This window comes from Lycorma delicatula, chromosome 3, assembly GCF_047948215.1.
Source record: "Lycorma delicatula isolate Av1 chromosome 3, ASM4794821v1, whole genome shotgun sequence".
NCBI lineage: Eukaryota > Metazoa > Arthropoda > Insecta > Hemiptera > Fulgoridae > Lycorma > Lycorma delicatula.
In genome coordinates, this window is record NC_134457.1 from 106,969,112 (window position 1) to 106,990,748 (window position 21,637).

The 21,637-nt window shown below is 29.4% G+C and overlaps 2 protein-coding genes across 2 annotated transcripts in view; one reads left to right on the top strand and one right to left on the bottom strand.

Annotated features, from left to right (window-relative positions):
- The window catches only part of LOC142321867 (alpha/beta hydrolase domain-containing protein 17B), a 50,682-nt gene extending 38,748 nt beyond the window's left edge, over positions 1-11,934 (bottom strand). The window contains exon 1 of the mRNA XM_075360327.1: positions 11,123-11,934. Within this exon, the coding sequence (XP_075216442.1) occupies positions 11,123-11,778 (656 nt within the window). The 5' untranslated portion in view covers positions 11,779-11,934. The remainder of the gene's footprint in view (positions 1-11,122) is intronic.
- Positions 11,935-12,294: 360 nt separating this feature from the next.
- Positions 12,295-21,637, top strand: part of LOC142321868 (major facilitator superfamily domain-containing protein 12-like) — a 122,475-nt gene continuing 113,132 nt past the window's right edge. The window contains exon 1 of the mRNA XM_075360330.1: positions 12,295-12,506. The gene's annotated coding sequence lies outside the window, so the exon portion shown is untranslated. The remainder of the gene's footprint in view (positions 12,507-21,637) is intronic.

Genomic DNA, 21,637 nt, shown 5'->3' on the forward strand with positions numbered 1-21,637 from the left:
ATCTCTTAAACAGGTCACAGATAGAACCACCCGCATAAATATAAAGGGTGCAATAATTTTAAAGACCCTACAACCTAGATCCTTGCCAAAATTCACAGAATCAGTGGAATGAAATAAATCAAGATTAAAAGGGAAAAGGGTGGATGGTTAGAAATAAACAACCTTCCAACATAGGAACCATAAGACGAGGCAAAGAGTCCAATGAACACAATGTCTTTTAAAACTCTTTCTGCCAAAGAGCACACATCTAACCAATAATTCCTGAAGATTGAAACGTTTTTATCCATGATATAAACAGCAAGTAACTGATCAACAGTTTTGTGTTCATCAACTCAAACATTATGGTTGACTCCTATTCAGAATGCAATGCACACTTTATCATTACTTTGGTCAATGAGTTAAACAAACAGCATTCTCAGAACGGCTTACTGTAAGTATAATCTCAAAATAAAATAAGTGGGTAAATGCAAAAGAGGCTAGTAAAAAGGTTTTAAAAAACCGTTTACATTATTTTACAACAAGAGTTATGTTGTATAAGTTATCATAGCTTCATCCTAAGCATCATGAAACAGAAAGATTAGGATAATGTGAATTTATAAAACTCTAGTTTAACAGGATAAGTTTGCTATGAGATAATTTGTAATAAAATATAACGATAATAAACTAAAGAAACCAATGTAAATTGTAAAATGAACCTTGTTGACATTAAAACCTTTTTGAAATGAAATAAGAAATAAAAAAATAAATAAAATAAAATAATGAAATAAGAAATTAAAGCCAAGCTAGCAAAATATAGTGAATCAGCTCTATCAATTAGAACATTTTACAAAGTGGTTTGGTTATTTTTAGACTGGAAACACAAAGCACAAAATATACTGAACATTCTGAACAGCCTTTTGAGGCTGTCAAGGTGTTACAAGTGCAAAGAACATTAAAAAAAAATCATGTGGTAGAGGACTGAAGAGTGAAAGTGCATGAACTGCTAAGACAACAGGCATATCATGTGAATGGATGCATCATATTTTACATGAATATTTACATATGCAAAAACTGTCTGCAAGATGGATGCTACAATTTATCAAAAAATAATTCTAAGTATGATTTAGGGCTGTTTCAACAAAATCAGGGAATTTTTTGCCTTTTATAATAGCTGATTTTTCATAAAACTATCAACCTGAAACCAAGGACAGTCAAAAGAGAGGTTGCAAAACAGTAACTCACTTCAAAGAAGATGAAAACCATTCTACTATAAGAGGAAAGCTGATGGTGATGGCCTATGTCTTTTGAGATGCAAATGGCATAATCTTCATTGGCTTCCTAAAGTGTAAAAATCATAACTAGGCATTAAGCACCTTTTTACTGGATCACCTAGATGAGTTAAAAAAACGTGTTCACATTGGACAAAAATGGTTCTTTTTCTGCAATTATGACAGCAAATTGTTTGAATTATGCAACAAAATTCTCCTCCCCATCTCCTCTTACTCACCAGACTTAGCAAAGATATTTAAGTGAAATAATGAAGTTAAAGTAGGCTGCATACTTTGAAGAAATAGATAAATTATACATAAAGTTGGTAATGAAAAACCTTTACATCATTGATCTAACCATTAGACCAATGATGTTCTGGATTATACAGACTTTCAAGAATATGTAGTTAGACTTTAACTGTATACCTTAAAAGGAATTTAGAAGAGGTGTTGAGAAAAAAACAAAATTTTTCCCATAAAATTGTCTTTATTTTTTGCATGGACTTACCTAACACCCTAGATTTATAGTGAAAACTCCTCAGTTATTTTATCAATTAAAGTGGTTACTACAAATTTCTTTTGCCAAAAAAATCTAGCGCACAAATTTCTTTTAACAGGTACTAAAATTAAATTGAAAATTTACACGATATTTTATATTTCGGCTAGGCTTATGATAATTGATGTTTAGTTATTTTCTGCCCTTCCTAGCACTGTCACTCTAACATTTGTAATTAACGTGTTTTGGAGTACCTCCAATCTCAAAACTACCTTTAACAGTCTTCCTAAATTGGGATTATCTTAATATCGCTAGTTATTTAACAATCCCAACTTAGGAAGACTTAGTGTTAAAGGTAGTCTTAAGAATGGAGGTTCTCTGAAACAAGTCAACTATAAATGTTAGAGTGATAATGCTAGAACCAACAGAAAATAACACTCAAATCAAGAATTAAAAATCTCCAAAAATAATAGTACTTAACAAATTTTTTGTCAACAAACATTGCAAAAATAATTCCTTCTATGACTCAAACAATTAAAAAAATTAAATTTAAGGCAGAATATCTTGATTACACCAAAAACAATATATTTACTTAATTTATATACAAAATAAGATTAAATCAGTGTAGAATATATCTGCCTTTATTTATTAAAATAATTAAATAAAAATTTATATCATTAAACAAACACAAAAACTTTTAGTTTTAAAAAATATTCTAAATCAAAAAGTAATCAATGATTTATTATAAACTAATTTCACAGTTTTAACAGATCAAACAGAACAAACAAAAAAAAGTTAGTTGCACAAATATACAAGGGTAAGTCAATTATTATCCACAATTTAGATATATTTTTGCTTATGTTGGTAGTACTGTAGATGACGCATGCGTGGTTTAATTGTTATGTCTGTGCAGGTTTGATGTTGCTACGTTAGTTCCATTATCGCTGCCTTGCCGTTAAGCATGGCTGCTCCGCTTTCTGTTTGCATCAAAGAAGAGCAATGTTCAGTGATCTGTTTTTGTGATCGGAAGGTGTATCAGGGGCCGAAATTCATCGAAGACTTTTGGTACAGTACGGGAACAGTATGTTGCTGCAACGGTGTGTCTATGAATGGACTGAAAAATTCAAAAATGGTCTCACAAGTGTTACGCACGACAAAGGAGCAGGACGACCGTTTACCACCATAAATGAGGAAAACATTGAGCGTGCACGTGACATTGGTTTTCTTAGACAGACGAGTAACTATTGTTGAAGTGGCACATCATCTGCAGATTAGTCACGGTTCTGCCTACAAAATCATCCACAACAGACTTGGGTTTCATAAAGTCTGTGCAAGATGGGTCCCAAAACAACTCATACAGTTGCATAAACAAACGTGCTTGGACATCTGCCAAAAACATTGCTATGGTAACGAAAGGGACATCTTCTTAGACAGAATCATCACTGGTAACAAAACATGGATCCATCACTATGAGCCGGAGAGTAAATGAGAGAGTATGGAATGGAAACATCCAAATACGCCCTGCAAAAAAAAAGTTCAAGACCCAACCATCCGCAGGAAAACTGATGCTTATGGTTTTTTGGGAGTCACAAGGCCCAGTACTGGAACATTACGAGGAAAGGGGTATGACAATAAACAGTGCACGTTACAGTGACATGCTTACTGCAAGCTGAAGCCTGCAATTTGAAGCAAATGCCAAGAACTGCTGTCGAAAGGTGTTGTGTTGTTGCACGACAATGCCTGTCCATATACTGCTACCCACACTGTTGAAACGCTCCAGAAACTTAACTTTGAAGTACTGGCTCATCCTCCGTATAGTCCTGATCTTGCCCCTTCTGACTACCACTTGTTTGGTCCACTCAAAGAGGCATTAAGGAGCCGTCGATTTACCTCGGACAAAACAATGAAAGAAGCGGTGCATTCCTGGCTCGCAGCTCAACCGAAAACCTTCTTTTATGAGGGCATCAGGAAGCTTGTTTATGATGGTCCAAGTGCGTTGAAATGCAAGGGGACTTTGTTGAAAAATGATGTACATGTAAGTTTCCTATTTGTATTGCAATAAAATTTCTAACTACATTGCGGATAATAATTGACTTACTCCCGTATTAAAACAAAAAATGGAAAATGGCTAACAATGGATTTCACCCACCCAAGAGATACGATTCTCTTTTTAAAAGAAAACTTTTATAATTAATTTTCTAATTATTACACCTGACATAACTTGAGATACCATTATCTTCTTTCTACCATCAAAAATGTGTTAAATGAATTCATTTATGACAACACAAATACATAACTATAATTACGTTCAAAAAGTGAGAAAAAAATTTAATTAATATGCAGATAGTTATGTAATTGGGAAGTTGCGGCTCATCCATTGGAGTTGAACCGAACTTCCCCTTTGCAGCAGTTTGATCACCACTACAGTGTGGCAAACTGTAGTGGTGATCAAATTTCATTTAGTGGTGTCTGATGCACATGTGTGTTTGATATTTTTATTATATTATTATTTTTTTTTTTATATTTTATTATATTTTTATTAATAAACATATAAAATTTCATAAAATAAAAAGATTTTGAATTAACATCCACTTTTATAAATAAGACACAACACCACGTAATAACTAGATATATCTGTATTTCTAAAATTGGTGACAGAATTAAACATTTGTAACCTCAGACATGTCTTAGATCTGAGCATAACTGAATCAAATCAGAATAATACAATCTAAGATGTAATCTCTAAAAAAAAATGTATGGGCATAATCTAAAACACAGTAATTTTTATTGCTTATTTATTTTTAATAGCATCCCATTAAATATCCAGCAGCAATAATGAAGTAATGTTACATTTATTAAATCATGACTATCAAAAATGTGATAAATACACAAATTATAAATTATTAAAATAACGAAATTATTCCTTCAGATATCAACAAATTTAGTAGAAGATAAATGAAATGTAGAGGATGACCTCATGCTGATTTATTGTCTGATAAAGAATCTATTTCTTCTGTATCACATTCCAATTCTGACCCTTTTGATTTGTCATCATTTAATTTAACCTACTGACAATGCCTACAATTATCTAGTTCTCACTTATTTTTCTTTTCCTGTATTATCACATGATTATGCAATTCCACAACTAATCTGCAATCGAATTAACTGGAACTTCTTCTATACTGATTTCTTAAAATTACATCATTTCATAATTATGAACTGTATAAACTGGACAAAAATAAATACACACACTACTGAAAATTAATTCTACTCAATTCAGTATGAACGATATGGAACCGTCTTACTCTGTGAAGTCATCTCTCTCGAACCATTAATAACACTACTTAGAAACAAAATTTTAATTGTTCCTTACTTAGCCCTGATATCTCACACACACAATTTTGTTTTTACATAATCAATCATTAAAAAAATTTTCTCAAAGAACTACAGACATGATGACCTACTGCACATTCTCTAATTGTAAACTATATTGCCGTGTTAATGTGAAATCTGTATTTATGTCAGGACTATCTTATAATGAAAAAAGTACAATTGGATATACCTATCATCAAAACACATTATTCTAAGCATGTTCCAAAACATACATAGTGACTAAACCACAAAAAAAAAACAACAGCTATCCCATAAAAAAAAAGAGCAAAGGTATAAGCAAAAATAAGTTATTCCTATGTATTAGCTCCACCAACTGTGTTCCTTACACATTCATAGTTACTATAGCATAACTCAAGCAAAAATAAGTTAAACTATTCCAATGTATTAGCTCCAACAATTGTGGTCCTTACGCACGCATAGCTACTCTACCTAATCATTTTTTTCATTATTTTTTTAAAATGAGTTAAAAAATTATAAACAATTTAAAAACCAGTGAAATTATGAGCAAATTAAAATTTTTAAATATAATTATAAAAATCTGTAGATGTGAATTTTATTTCTTTGCGTGAAAAACTGTTCCTACTAAAAAATTTAAAAAAAGAACTGATGTGGGTATTTTCTTTCTCGCTTCACCTAAATGTTTGGATGTACTGTAAAAAATATTTTAATGATAAATAAAGATTGTTACATGCTCGAATTGCTACAAACAATTTGTTTTCAAAAAAGTAAATACCAAGTAAGCATTATGCTTCTGGTAAACACCAACCAAGACATGGTAATTTCAGTCATATTCTATACAATAATGTTATAATTATTCCATAATGGTTACAGTCTCAACTCATTTTAATTTTCTTGCAACAAAATAAACATTTTAGATCCTCCAAGAATGTTTTTTAAAATGTGATTACAATTGTGTGTAAAAAAATAGTGATTAGATTTTGTTTTTAAAAATTGTTTCATATAATATACTACATAATGATTGTTTTTTTAAACACAATTTAATAAAAAAACTTCACAATTATTGATGATATGCACTGGTTACTGGCATGAGAGTTCTGAATAAACTAGTTGATTTTATTATTTTATTTTTATTTTATTCAAAAAGTTATCATACATAGCAAACAACCTGTTAATTCTTATACTTTAAAATAATTTTCTTATTGTTTTTTAAGTTATGAGTGATTGATTAGTGAACAATAACAAGAACAAATTGTTTAACTTAAAAATTAAATCCATCACTTACAGAAAATATTCATTAAATAAAACAGTTAAATATGACTCTGTCCTAACATGAAATGATAATATCAAATAAAAATTTGATGCACTGGCATACTAAATTTTATAAATAATAAGAATTTCTGGATATTAATGAATCTAATGGAGTTATAAAATAATGAACAATTTAATTTAGTTTAGTAATAAAATTAATAAACTAAATTAATTTCGGAATCTGTCGAAGAAATTTAAAATAAATAAAATTAAAATAAATTTCAAAATTTATTTTAATAAGAAACATTCAAGACTAAGATGTAGCTAAGATCATTTTTCAACCACTTTTTTAGGTTAGACAGTTTTTAAAAACTATTAATTTCATGGTACTAATAAAATTGAGTAGTTTTAAAAAAATATTAAAACGTTTTGATACATAATACTATAATGAAAATTTACTTATACATCGTTTGTGTAATTTCAAACTGCGCAGAAGAGGTAATAATACTGCAAACATTAACACTTGACTGGATAACAAAGTTTTCTTTCAAAATGAAAAAAAAACTACATTAAATTCAAAAAAATTGATAACCCAATAATTCAACATTCCTAAAATTACTTGTTAACTTGATCAAATACTTTTCATTAAAAAAGAAGAAAAAAATTAAAAAATTTTAAAATTGCACACTATTTTTTTTTCAACATGTATAAAAATAAGTATTATGTTGCTATATCATTTTTTTCTAAATATTCAAAACATGTAATAAAACTGTAACAAATATGGATAATCTTCAATTACACAGGTGCTGCTGATTCTAGTTTAGCAGACATAATGTTCACGAGTGTTAAGACACTCTTTTATGTAATACAGTATTAAGCCCATTGTTAATGATACTGGCTGTACAACTGCAACTTGGATAGTTGGCAAATGTTAGTTCAGTACTAATGTAGTACCGACTAGTAGTACAGTACTAATGTAGTAACTACTGCTGTAGTTAGTTCTTTAGATGGCACCACTAAAACGCTACATTAAAATAAGAAAAATAAATAAATAAAATTATCATCTAACCAAACTTAACCTAAGCTTGCTTTGGTCGCTAACCTTGACTACTGAGCATAGGTTAAGTTTGGTCAGATTATAGTTATAATTTTATTTATTTTCTTATTTCAATATGGTGTTTCAGTGGGCTATCTAATTAATAACTAACTACAGCGATAGATTGCCTACTACATAATTAACATTAATTCTTTGTTGTTGTGAAGTGTTAAAATTACTATATATTTTAAAACAAATATACGTTAAATTATGACCTCCTATGTAACTCCCTATGGATGTAGGATGTAAGGGGTATACCGAAATGAAACGACTAGCACTAGATAGGGAATCTTGTAGAGCTGCATCAAACCAGTCAAATGACTGAAGACAAAAAAAAATGTACAAACTTTTCCCTAATATCTACATGGTAAATTTTTCCACTACATAGAATACACATAATTCACTGACCACAACACGCACATAAAATGATAAACTGACACAGAAAACAATTTTTTATAGCAGAAGATACTGTTAACAATTATTAACATACATAAAAAAAGTAAATCACAAATTAAACTTTTACAGTTGAAGCCATCAAAATAAATTCATTTTCTTAACCTCAAAATCAAGAACAAACAACATAAGACCAAAATATCAGAATACTATCAAAATATAAAGAAAACCAACAACACTCTCCTTTAAAATGCCTCAAACCACCACAGCTGACATAATTACCTGCTTTTAAAAGTATAATCCCTATAAGATAAAGAAAATTTACATCATATAAACATATAATAAGATATATACTACAGTGAAAGTAGAAAGGAGATTTAAGTCTGGATATGATTTTCAGAAAAAATCATAACATAAAAAACACAATCAGCAAACTAACATAATCTGTGAGTATATAAATGTTCTACTCTAATTATAAAATGTATGTTGGTCAAAAAAGATGCAGCTTCCAACAAACATACAATGGACACCTAAAAGACCACCATAACAATACATACACTCAACATTTCATAACCATTTCATAACAAATCACAAATCCATCAACTATAGACTTGTTATATCATCTACTTAAAAAAAGGGGATTGCATTTTAATAAATGATGTTATGAGGAGTACAAACATAGAAAAATAAACCAACACAATTCAATGCAAACAGTTTTCAATCACATTTAAAGAAAATTTTACCTCAAAAAAAAAACTGCCTACACTATCAGTTGACACCAGTGAAAACATCACTAATCAACAAAGCTGGCAAACAAAACAAAACATCATGACGCCAGTTTAATATGCAATACATTTGGCTTGCACTGTTATTTAAAAAGTTGATAGTTTTAAATTTTTTTCATCACAGATTGATATGAACAAAAACACAGCAATTTTTTTAGTTATTAAAAGTGTTTCTAGTACAAACAAAAAAAAACAGATACAAAAATAGAAAACTTTCTTAAAAATTCAAGTTTAAAGATTATAAACAGCTACTTTCAATACCAGGTCATAAAAACTTTATGTTTTACAAAATGTTTTTAGAAAAAAAAACCACCATCCTTGGGTACATAAGTACCTTGGGGTACTTATGTTTTAGTCCGCCAACTAATAAATTGAAAACTTTTGGGTTATTGTTAATATCACCCAATATAACCATTATTAATTTCTCAACGATTATATTACCATTTCTATAATCATTTTTATTTATTTTATAAATATAATTTAACCAAACTTAACCTACGCTCGCTTAGCTAGCTAGCCTTGACTAATTAACACAGTAATGTTTTGAGTATTCAAATAATAAATTCAGTAATTATGGCAATTATTTATTATTTAAATAATCAAAGCATTACTGTTAATTAGTTGAGATTAGCGAGTGAAGTGAGCATAGGTTAAGTTTGGTTAATTTATTATATCTACAATTATAAGCAGCGATGCTATTTTTAATATGTAAATGATCCCGTAACTTTGATGTATTTTCAAAGTTATAAGATCATTATGGTTATGGTCGACTACTATGGGCTACTACATAAGTAAAAAAACAGAATTCCCTTTCTACTTTAATTCCTTTTCTACTAACATTATAACTATTTACCGTTTTAAAATAGAAATAAAAAATTAGGGTAACATTAACCATTTTCTGATAAATTTCTGACGTTTTCATTGACATTATTTAGCTGGTTTTTATTGATTTCCTCTATCACAATAGTTTTATAAAAATTTAAAACATTAGTCACTTTTTTTTTAATCTACACATTAAGAGATGCTACAGTAGTAAGTATTAAGTAATTAATCTAAAAATGTAATAAATAATTTACAAAAATATCAAACTACAAAACATACCACTCTGAGAAATGATAACGTGAAAACTTTTTTCGCCCTCCCCCACACAAAAAAAAACCACTGCACAATAACCAACTGCTTTACAAGAAAGCCTTAAATAATATAACTTAAGATACATTATGTTAAGAGACATCTGTCAAATAATAAAAAAATTACTGTACTGCATAAAAACCAATGTTAACTTCCAAAAAGAAAAAATGTAACTCATATTCTAACAAATGTCTTTAATAAGAGCAACAATATTTAATGCTGTAACAGCAAATAAATTTTACTGCACAAAAATAAAAATTCAGTTTTTGAAAAAAATTGCTTATTTTATTAATGCAATTAATGTTAACTAACAATAAAAATAATTAATCTTCATTTTAGTTCTTTTATACCTATTACAATTTATTATTAGCCAATTTAAAACTAACAAAATAAAAAAAATTGTTTAAATTCATGCATAATACAAAATCACATGTAGGCCAATCTTGTAAATAAACGTTATTTGTTAATCTAATCTTATAAAGATTGCTGAAAAAGCAAAATATTTTGCAAAATAAAAATGCAAATGGTTATCTTAAAAAAGAGAATTAACATATGTAGTTAAAACTGCTGCATCCACATAGTAACACAGTTATATGATATATCAAAATCAAGAAAAAAGTTTAAAATAAGGTCTAACACCATTAAAAACATCTGTAACACTGCTTAGATGTTTATGAACTGCTATATAAAACATACACTATGATTCAAATAAAAAGATAGTTTTTCAATCTTAACTGCTAAAAAATATCAATTGCTAAAAACTAATTTTAACAGTTCTTACAAGCCAATAAAGGTGCAATAAGGGTTAATACCTCTTTTCTTTTTAAAGTTAACCTAAAGACAACAATTTTACCTTAGGAGGAACATCACTTGATGTTAGCAAAACACGTAGCGAAAGTTTGCCCCCATCAACATTATCACATCATGGTATTTTATTAATAATATTCATCTACCATTATCAAACATATGGTTAGGGTGTGGTTGTGTCGTTAGTTGAATGGTTTACATGAGCAGCTTTCCCCCCAAAAACAGCAAAAATATACATAACTAATCTACATAAAACCATAGTTTAACAATCATAACCTTCATAGAATAAAAAAAACTATCCAGACAATAAGATTGCCAATTAGGGGCATTGTTCTAATGAAATCAAATCTGCCAAAAAAAACTAAAGCAAACTAATAAGTACGCTTACCTGCTACAGAAACAAATATACATGTGAAAACACTACGATGGATTTAACAAAATCAGAAATTCCAAATTACAGTGCTGTTATCAAGGATTTATTACAGACAGTAATAACTTTAAGAAAAACTATGTACATTTTAACAGGCACATAAAATTATAAAATAAAATTAGCATATATAATCACCTAGGAAAGGCATCAAAGAACCACGTCCTTTTAGTGTTTGGAAAGGCCACTCTCATGCCGGACATAAGCGGAGAATGTAGAACAACAGCACCGACTTCATACCTCGACGCCAAATCTACGGTCGGTACAGTTCCAATACTCTGGCCATAAAGAATAATGTTTTCCGGACTTATGCCATATCGCGTCCTTAATGTTTGCCAAGCAGCATCAATATCCGCATAAAGATTCTTCTCCGAAGGTTTACCCGTACTAACCCCATAACCAGAATAATCATAACTAAATATATTACAATTGATTCGAGTCCCAAGTCCTAAATAAAAACTACTCATCTGACCTAAATCGACAGCATTACCGTGAGAAAATAATATAGTGAATCTCGCGTTCGCACTGCACCTCACAAAAAGACATGCGATTCTGTTTCCTCGAGAAGTCCTTGCAAAAAATCCTTCTATATTTTCTTTTTCCCTTTCCGAGTAATGCCATTCTGCTCTATCGGTAAGGCTTATTTGAAACTTCGAACCGGACTCATCAGATTGTAAACTATAGGTTGGTTCAGGTGGGAGGAATGCAAGTTTAGCTGCAATTCTTGATGGACATGGTGGGCAACAAAACAAGCAACATAATTCACTTAAACTTAACCCGTTCATTGCTACCATTCGGCTAAACACAAAAAGTTCACAAGACACATTAAATCTGTGTCTTGTTTAACACATAAAACAGACAAAAAATAAACAAAACTGAATAAAACGGAAATAAATATTAAATTAACGACTAGGCCCGAGGCCTGACAACGACGACATTCAACGGCAGACATATGCATTCCACTGCTGTTTATAATCAGTTGTGCCAGAAACTTCAAATACTATATCATGTTTTATAAAATTAATTTTTTCTGAGCAAATTTGACTATTTATGAAAAATTAATAGTAGCAGTCTTCAAGAGAATGATAATAAAATATCTTATGAGTAAATATATTCTTACAAGCTAAGTAAAAAAATATATTTTGAAACGTTATTGAATGAAGAAACATTTTCTTAAAATTATCCATTACCAACTACTATTGTTTATCGAATATACGTAAAATAAAATGTATATTCTTTTTTCGATAATTAAGGAGGAAATCAAAATAATCTAACAGCTGATAATGACGTTACTCGTACAGTAACTATAACCTCAATCGCTTAGGTTTTGTTTTTGAAATCGTGATGTTAAACATTTGTAAAGTTTGATTAAAAATATGAATGGGATAAGTCAGTGTTTGAAGTTGTTGGCTCAGGGTAGAAATGTTAGTGAGTCTCGTATATATACACGTGGCGAATAATCTCCACACGTTAAACAAATTCGCATATGAATTTATTAGGTGATTCCTTTAGGACGTATTGTGTGAGTTCATTTATTATATGAATTTATTTATTTAGTTTTAACTATCAAGGTATAAACTACCAATCCTTTTATGGGTCTTTACCAAGATAGTTTTTTTTATATGTCTGTATTTTGTTTGTATTTCCTCTGTTTATATGTATAATTGATATGTGAGTTTATTTATTTAGTTTTAACTTTCAAGGTATAAACTACCAATCTTTGTAATGGTCTTTACCAAGATAATTTTTTTTTATATGTCTGGATTAAATTAGTTTTTTAATATGTCTGTATTTTGTTTGTATTGCCTCTGTTTATATGTATACTTGATTTCGTTTATATTTACTATGTTTATAATTATATTTGTGCGTGATTACATTATATTCCATCTACGTTCTACATAATATATGTTCACCTATTTATTTACGGTAAACCAATTTTTTTTGTTGTAAATAATGAACACTCACAATGCAATTATTATCAAGATAGTTATGATTCTCATCATTTCAATATTAAAAGTCACTAATCACAGATATACAAAAAAATAACTCCTTCCACAACATTGCCTAAACAGTCTCTCTAAGTTGAGCTTTTACAAGAATTGAATATATTTCCTAGTGAACCAAATAAAAAGGGGTACCATAGCCAGACAGAATAATATATGCAAGTTAACAACTACTTCAGCTTTAACACCATTGTTATTTGACCAAACATAGATTAGTTATTAATAACAGACAAATTTTTTACTGGTATTTTTGTTTAATACTTAGCTTACATAAAAGTTATATGTATAGCTTTATGTTAATACTAAAGTGATTCTGTTTAGTGTTTTTTTTTTATATCATTGTTCCATTTTATATATTGTATCATATTTTTAATACATTTTAACCGCCACCTACTGCTGTTGATCATTAGCTGCTAATAAATTCCAACAGCTAGCAGTGAAAACACATTTAGCATTGTTTCCAGTTAATACAGGGTGATTCAAAGAAACGGGAAATTTTTGAAAGTTGTGTTGGTAGCCGTGGGCGATTGGTACCACTTGATAAGTGGCGTCAGCCTCTCTAACCTAACCTGCCATTTAGTTGTCATCCTTGGAGTGGTGCGCAACGTGCATTTGCTATCAAAGCGTTTTACAAAAACAATGACAGTGTGGAGGGAGCGCGTAGAGAATTTCACCGTCATTTTAATCTGGGACGGCACGACCGTGTTCCATCAGCACATGCAATTAAAACATGGATATCTAATTTTGAGGAAACTGGTTCGGCAATGAAAAAGAAACCTCCAGGCCGCGAGCGAACTGTCCGTACACCACAGAATGTTCAAGCTTTACAAGATGCTGTCACACAAAGTCCACATCGGTCAATCCATCGTCTCTCAGCATCTTTACAATTGCATAGTTCAAGTGTTCGAAGAATGTTAGTGAAGGACTTGCAATTCCATCCATACAAGTTGCAGATCGTCCAGGAACTGAAACTGAACGATGCAGTTTTGCGAGCACAATTCTGTAATTTTCCAGAAAGAAAGAAAGACAACGGTCTTGCGATTACAGTGACGTCGGCTCGTTACGTAGCCATGCTTGAAACCTTTGTTGTAGAACAACAAAAGAGATTTCCACCAATTCTTAACATAACCTGGTTTCAACAAGACGGAGCAACGTCACATACTGCACGAATATTGATGGCAGCTATACACCGATTGTTTGGACATGTCATTTCACGAAATGGTGACATTAGATGGCTCCCCAGATCGCCTGATCTCTCAGCTTGCGATTACTTTTTGTGGGGTCACCATAAAAGCAAAGTGTTCCACAGTAGACCTGCTACAACGGAAGAACTGAAGGCAAAGATCCAAGAAGCAATTGCGGAAATTCCAGTTTAGATGTTACGTTAAACCATGAACAATTTAATTTAACGAAGAGACGAAGTCTCTTCGTTCGAGTATTTACATAGAAGAGGAGGTCACCTGCAAGATGTCATCTTTAAAAAATAAACTAAAATGTATGTATCCTAAAATGGCAACATTTGTACAATTACATGAAATAAAATTCATTTTCTAAAAAAAAATTTTCATTAACGTTATTTAATTTTTTTAATTTCCCGTTTCTTTGAATCACTCTGTAGTAACCAGTCTATTAAAAATTAATAAAGCTGTTGACAGTATAACATCCTTACTTCATATACTTATATTTTTCAGATGATACTTACCAAGAGTTATCAAGTATTCCATCAGGACTTATCAATTAGTTTGTTAGGAATACAGTTAATTGTAAATCAACTCCTTATGTATAATATACCCTTAATGTATATTGAGCTACTTTTATTATTATTTTTGTGATTACAATTTTTTAAACTGTTTAATGTTCTTCATTTCATTTTTGTATTTTTCCTGAATCTGTCATTTGAGTAAATGTTGAACTCTTTCATGAATGTTAACTCTTTAATGTTGAAATAATTTTTTTAATTGTTCCTGTAAAGCTTCAAATATAAAATTCAGTCTTAAAACCAGTTCACTTTAGAATTTGTCTTACTATCTATTTCAATTATTATATTATAATAACTACTCTTCAACAACTCTGGCTTTCCTATTTTTACCACCACAAAACAGAATCATCTGTATAAATTTTTTTTAAATTTATTCTCTAAAAAAAAAAAAGATTTTCTGGCACCAATAAATTTCACTTCTATAAGAACATTCTCATTGCTAGGATAAATCTGCTTTCATTATCTTCCTTAAACATTTTTTCTACCATTTGTAACATTCTGCCGCAACAGAAAAGATATTTGATTAAATAATATATTTCTATTTCAAAATGAAACTTATATTTATTAATATCCTGTATTTCTCTTGTATCATCACAGCTTTCTTCTGCTACTTAAAGTGATTGTAAATCATTTTCATTAACCCATATTTTAGACTGATTTTTCTTAAAAATCTTAAACGTATAATTCAGATTTCTATTCCACATTATCAAATAAATTCTAAAGATTTACCACTAAAATATAATAACTTTGTTTTTCTTCTATCTTTCCTTCACAATATTATTATAATGACTAAAATTGCCTATTTTCTATTTATTATTTTTCTGAAATCAAAATGATTTATGATGACTATATAAATATATATATATATATATAGTTTTATTGTATCTTTTATTGGAATCTATAAGCTCTTTCTATATACTTTTCACTTCCATATCAAGATAAATTTACTCAAAAAGAAGGGGAAAAAATGGTTTGAGAAAACATTTCAAAAAGATATGTTTAGCCCATTAAAACCAGTAGAAAACTCCACATTTTCACTGATTTTTACTGAATCATTCTGAAGCAAAAATTATTGAGTTTCTCTCTATACTAGAAATAGAATTAATGTTAAACCGTAATTCAGCTTGCATAACGTTTTTTCTTCTGTTCACCAGTTTATAAAAAATAATATTTATTACAACAGATTTTAACATTAATTTTGAATTTTTGTTTAACCATGTCTAGCACTTAATTTTCATACAATATTCAGGTACTTTAATTCACAGTTATTGTCAGTAAAGTAATTGTTAGTATTATGCCCTTAGAATGACTTTTATTATGAAATTTCTAAACAGTCAAAACTTGCCAGATATTTTGTCAGCTATCTACCCCTACAATGACAGGAGTGATATGTTTTGTTCTTTAGTTTGAGTAGTCATTTGTTTCCCAGAAGGACTGTATCAATTTCTATATAACTTGAATCTAACAATTTGTCATATTCAAATGTGAATAGTTATAAATAATTACAGATAAAGTTAAATTGAAAGATAAAATCAATTTAATATTTTAATTGCTAAACATAAAAATTAATATAAACGATAGATTAAGTTAATTAATATTAAATAGGTTAATTTAATTAGTGTTGGAAATAGATTTAAATTTAATTTATGGAAGTCCTTAAGAACTATTTAAAAGAAATTGGTCTTAAAAAAAAATCTCGCATTAGAAAATAAGATTTGTAAAAATGATTTAAGTGTTGGTTTTATGTTTAAAAAATGTTTAGTTTTCATGAATAGTGTTTAAAAAACTGTTTGTCAGTATGCAAAACAAATTGGTTACATTTAAATTTATTAATAAATTTTAACAACTTTAGAATAATCATTTAATTCGTAATACTTATAAAACCCCCATAAGAATTATGTATAAAAAACACAAACTCAAAAAAGAAGAAAATCATATTTATACTTATAAACATACATGTAAACCTAATATATAAGTTGAATAATATGAATTAATTATATTCTTATGTTAACCTAAATCAGGAAAATACCATAATATATTATTACCGTAAAAATATATCATTAGTTTCCTTAAAAAAGGTTATTCTTGCAAAAATGCCCTTGGGAATAGTTTTTTCCTTTTCAATGATATTTTGTGTGTATATTTATAATGTGGCTCTATTCATACAACTTCATTATTATATAAAACTAAGCTAATTTCTGACTAGATAATCTTTTACCAATTAATTCTCTTTTTTCTTTTTAGCCTCTGGAACCACCATAAGGTATTATTTAAGAGCATGAATGAGAATGATATATATGAATGTAAATGAAGTGTAATCTTGTACAGTCTCAGGTCAACCATTTCTAAGATGTGATTGAAACCCAACCCCCAAAGAACAACGGTATCCACAATGTAGTATTCAAATCCGTATAAAAGTAACTGCCTTTAGTAGGATTTGAACCTTAGAACTCTCGACTTCAAAATCAGCTGATTTGTGATGAGTTTAACCTGATTAGTTTTATCTCTTAATTCAAAACAAAAATAAATCAGTTACTCTTTAAATTGCCACCTTGAAATAATATAGTAAAAATCAGTAGTAACATAGTTTCCTATTGTTTTCAAGCTTCTGTGAGATATGTATGATAACTATGGGAAACTGGGCTTGTTCAGATTAATAAAAGTGTAGAGTTCGGTGGATTCATGTATTTGGACACTCAAGGTTACTTTGTTTGAAATATTTAAAAGTATTGGGGATGGAAACTTTAACAAGAGACAAAGATAAGAATACATTAATCATATAAAAGATTTAGAATTTAGCAACAAATACATTAATTAGAGCAATAAAAATGTGTGGTATGGAAGTGTTAGTTATGAAATTAAGTCAAACAGTTGATATAAAAAAATAATTGTTTTTTTTTTTTTAAATAATTGCTCTGTTCCAAAACGTGTGTTATTATGAAGAATAATATTATTCTAATAATAATCATTTGCATTATTTTGGGCACAAAAATGTTCTGCATTCTTGTAATTATTATGAATTAATTATATTCTTATATTGACATAAATAAGGAAAGTACAATAATATATTAGTAACATAAAAATATATCATTAGTTTCCTTAAAAAAAAAAAAAAGGTTACTCTTGCAAAAATGCACTTGGAGATTATTTTTTTCCTTTTCAATCATCTTTTGTGTGTATATTTATAATGTGGCTCAAACAACTTCATTATTATATAAAAGTAATATTTGTGAAATTCAGCAAAGGGCAAGTTTAACACTGTCAGGTCAACGCTGTCATGTTTGTAATGTCATGTGAGATGAGCTTTGCATTGTATTACAATTATGTCATTTATTTCTGACTTTTGTTTTAAGCTATTTAATAGTTAGCTACTTAAAAGTTCAGTGTTATAAATTTATTTTTTAACAAATTGTTTAAAACTGGAATTTTTTGAATTATGTTAAACTTTTATTAATAAGTGAAATCTAAATAAGTAAAATAAATAAAAGATGCTGCATAAATTAGTATTTACGTAGCATTTAACAAGAAGCCATGTGAAAAACACTAATAAACTAAAACTAATTGATTTTTTTTTTAGTTACCCCTCTTTACTCTTGTCTCTATTTTATTCCTAAAACAACTCATTCTGTAAAAATAAAACTTCTGTTTTAATAAAGTAAGATGAATAAATTTGTAATAAAAATTAGAAAATATGATTAAAATACAAGTCATATTTATTGCATGATAATGAATGTTATTGTACTGAAAAATAAATAATAATGTAATGCAAGTACAAAATTAACTATTTGAAAATGTTGCAAAGGATTGTTAAGCACTTATCCAGTATTTTTGCTATGTTTATATATTACATCACTTTCCTGTAAACATGTATTTTATTACTGAAATGTACTTTGAAAAAGGTTTAGGTAAATCGTACTGTTCCTCTGCTAGGAGCAATTAATGTTAAAGGGTTTATTGGGACTAATCAACATATTATTATTCAGAAAGAGATTTAATTAAAAAAGCTATAATTAATTATTGTAACTTGAATTCATTAATTTTGACTTTACTGCTTAGCTCTATTGCAGAGCTGCAGCTTTAGAAGGCAGAGTATTATAATTGATCCAATTTGGGCATCTTTGGTTTTCACTGGCTCTTTACATTTTGACACCTAAGAAACCCAAAAAAAAACGCAAACCAAATAGAAATGTTCACATGTACGTTCATGTGTTAGGTGTTTCACACTTTACATCCAAAACTACTCGACTGCATTTTGGCCAAATTTGACCAGATTACTTCTATATATGGGGCATTGATGTCATTAAATTTTCAACTTAAAAGTTCAAGGGCGTGAGGGTGTAGAGTAAGGTTACCTTCAGTATCTCAAGATTTCACCTAATTAAGGTTTTATTTTTTTTAGGCATATTTGTTAGCAATTAAAAAATAGTTATATTTCCAAAAACAAATTTTTTGCAAAATTGCACCTCCACCTCAAAAAATACTCTAAATAAACTAGTGGCTAAGTGGGTATAGTGTACATCATTAAAACCCCCTCTCACCACAAGGAGCGCTAATGTAGCACTGATGTACAGCTGCTGTAGTTTCCTATGTTGTGACATCAGAGGTGAGTAGTAGAATTAAATTTAAATGAATAACATTTAAAGTGTAAAAAGGTATTTAAAGAGGCTGCTAGTACCGCCACACCCACACGAATGAAATTCAGTATACGCACGCACTTTAGTTAGAATCATTGAATTAAATAAAGAAAAAACAAATAAAGGAAACAAATGTTTTATCATTTGTTGTAAATGTTAGAATTATAAAGTTATTAAATAATATACTGTGTACATATATTGGACAAAGGTAAAGATATTGGATGTATGATTGAAGGTAAGGGAAGGACAAATCACTAGAGCTGAAAGCAGAATTGAAATACACTCATAATATTGCTGAAATCTACATTTCTATTTACCTAAATCAATATCCTGACATTTATTGATTGCCCTGCCACCTGACAAAACAAGTGTCTGGTGTTTTGTGTAGATTGATATTTGAACCTAGTTCAACTATGTGTTTTCACATTGTAAAATACATTTTCTTATTGGAAATAAGTTCCCTAAAATGCATTGTAATTGATATTTCTTAGATTGGTTGGAATGAGCCTGCTGGAAGATCAGACTGTATTAAATATTCTTAATATGTAGCACAAGCCTGTGATGGTTGTGTTTTATAGTTTTTGATAATTGATTATTACGTATTTTTTAGCGCTGAATCCGAAAATAACATTCATTGTTTTCCATCATGTCAGGATTCTTCACAAATCGCAAATTTCAAAATTTGTAAAAAACTAAAAAATTACAAAATGTTATAAAATAAAATAGATATAAAATGTTTTTTTTAATAATAAATTAATATAATATATTCACTTTTTTGGCTTATACTATGCATTCTTATAGCTAAACAGTTGAGTGGTCTGAAGATGAGTGTAGGGAGGTTCATTGACCCCTTAATTTCTAATGAAACTTGCTACAAAATAAGCCTAATTTCTATTATAGTAAATTTTTTAATTAATTAATTTTTATTTATTTGATTAATCTTTATGAGGTATGTCATGCCTTTGGAAACTACTCTCCCTCTTCACCCACCCTTAATGTCGAAGTATGTAAAATACTTACAATTTTATTCCATGTGTCAATGTTTCTTTGGAGGCTTATACTGTGCTTCATGCTTTTCCTTCTATGTTCTCTGTAGGTTTCATCTCTGTGTAACATGCAGCAATAGTCTGCCATCATCGTAGTACCATCTTTCCATTTCTTTCAAGTCCTGACGAAATCTCTCATTCATCTGGGTTGCTAACGGCACCCAGATTTTTAAGAAAATAATCCACATGTGAATTTAGGAAATGAACCTTCAATTACATAGAACAACCTAAATTTTTGTACTTCTGCAGTATGTTCTCAATGATTTATTTGAAGTTTGGATCCTTCTTATTGCTCAGAAACTTGGTTACTACGTCTTTAAAGGCTCCCCAGGCTTCTTTTTTTGCAATTTCCATTTGTTTCTCAAAATTACCATCTTTGAAAAGTTTTCTAATGTCAGGATCTTTTAGTTTGGCGGTTGATAAGACCGGAAATTTGTCATAGATGTATTTAAAACATTTACTTTCTTTTGGTAAGGCGTTGAAGAATTGCTTTATCAAGTCTAACTTGATATGCTGAGGTGGAAGGATAACATTATTTGGATCTATGAGAGCTTTTCGGAGAACATTTTTGGTTCCAGGTTCTAATGAAGCTCTTTTTGGCCAATCTTTTCTTATCCAATGATTTTCTCTGTCTCTACTATCCCATTCACACAAAAAATAAGGGAACTTTATGTATCCTCCTTGCTGTCCTAGGAGCATCAATATTATTTTGACATCACCACACGTAATTCATTTATGATTGTCATATTTAATTTTATAGAGAACGTATTCTAAATTATTGTGTAACCCTATTTTAAATAGACAATATCCTATGGATATTGACAGATACGTATTCCCATTGTGAAGAAGGACAACTTTGATGCTTCTTTTGAATGAATCTATGAACAGTCTCCAATCGGTTCTTTCATATGCAGTGTTAAATCAAGTCAAAAGTCCACATACATCAGTACAAAAGACCTTCTTCTGAAAAAGATAGAAGAAAATTCTTTTCTGTGTATCTGAACCAGGAAAATGAGGTGCCAGCTGCTAGCAGGTTTTCTTTAAGCCTTGAACCAAGCAATTATGAATTTTCTTTGGTCAGATGTAAGTCTCGAACGAAATCATTTAGTTCAGACAGTGAATAAAACTCTGGTGCACAGCTATCTCCAGGTTCATACCTCGATGTTATCTTCATTTAAATTAAATCACCTGTGGAACTGTATATTTCAGGT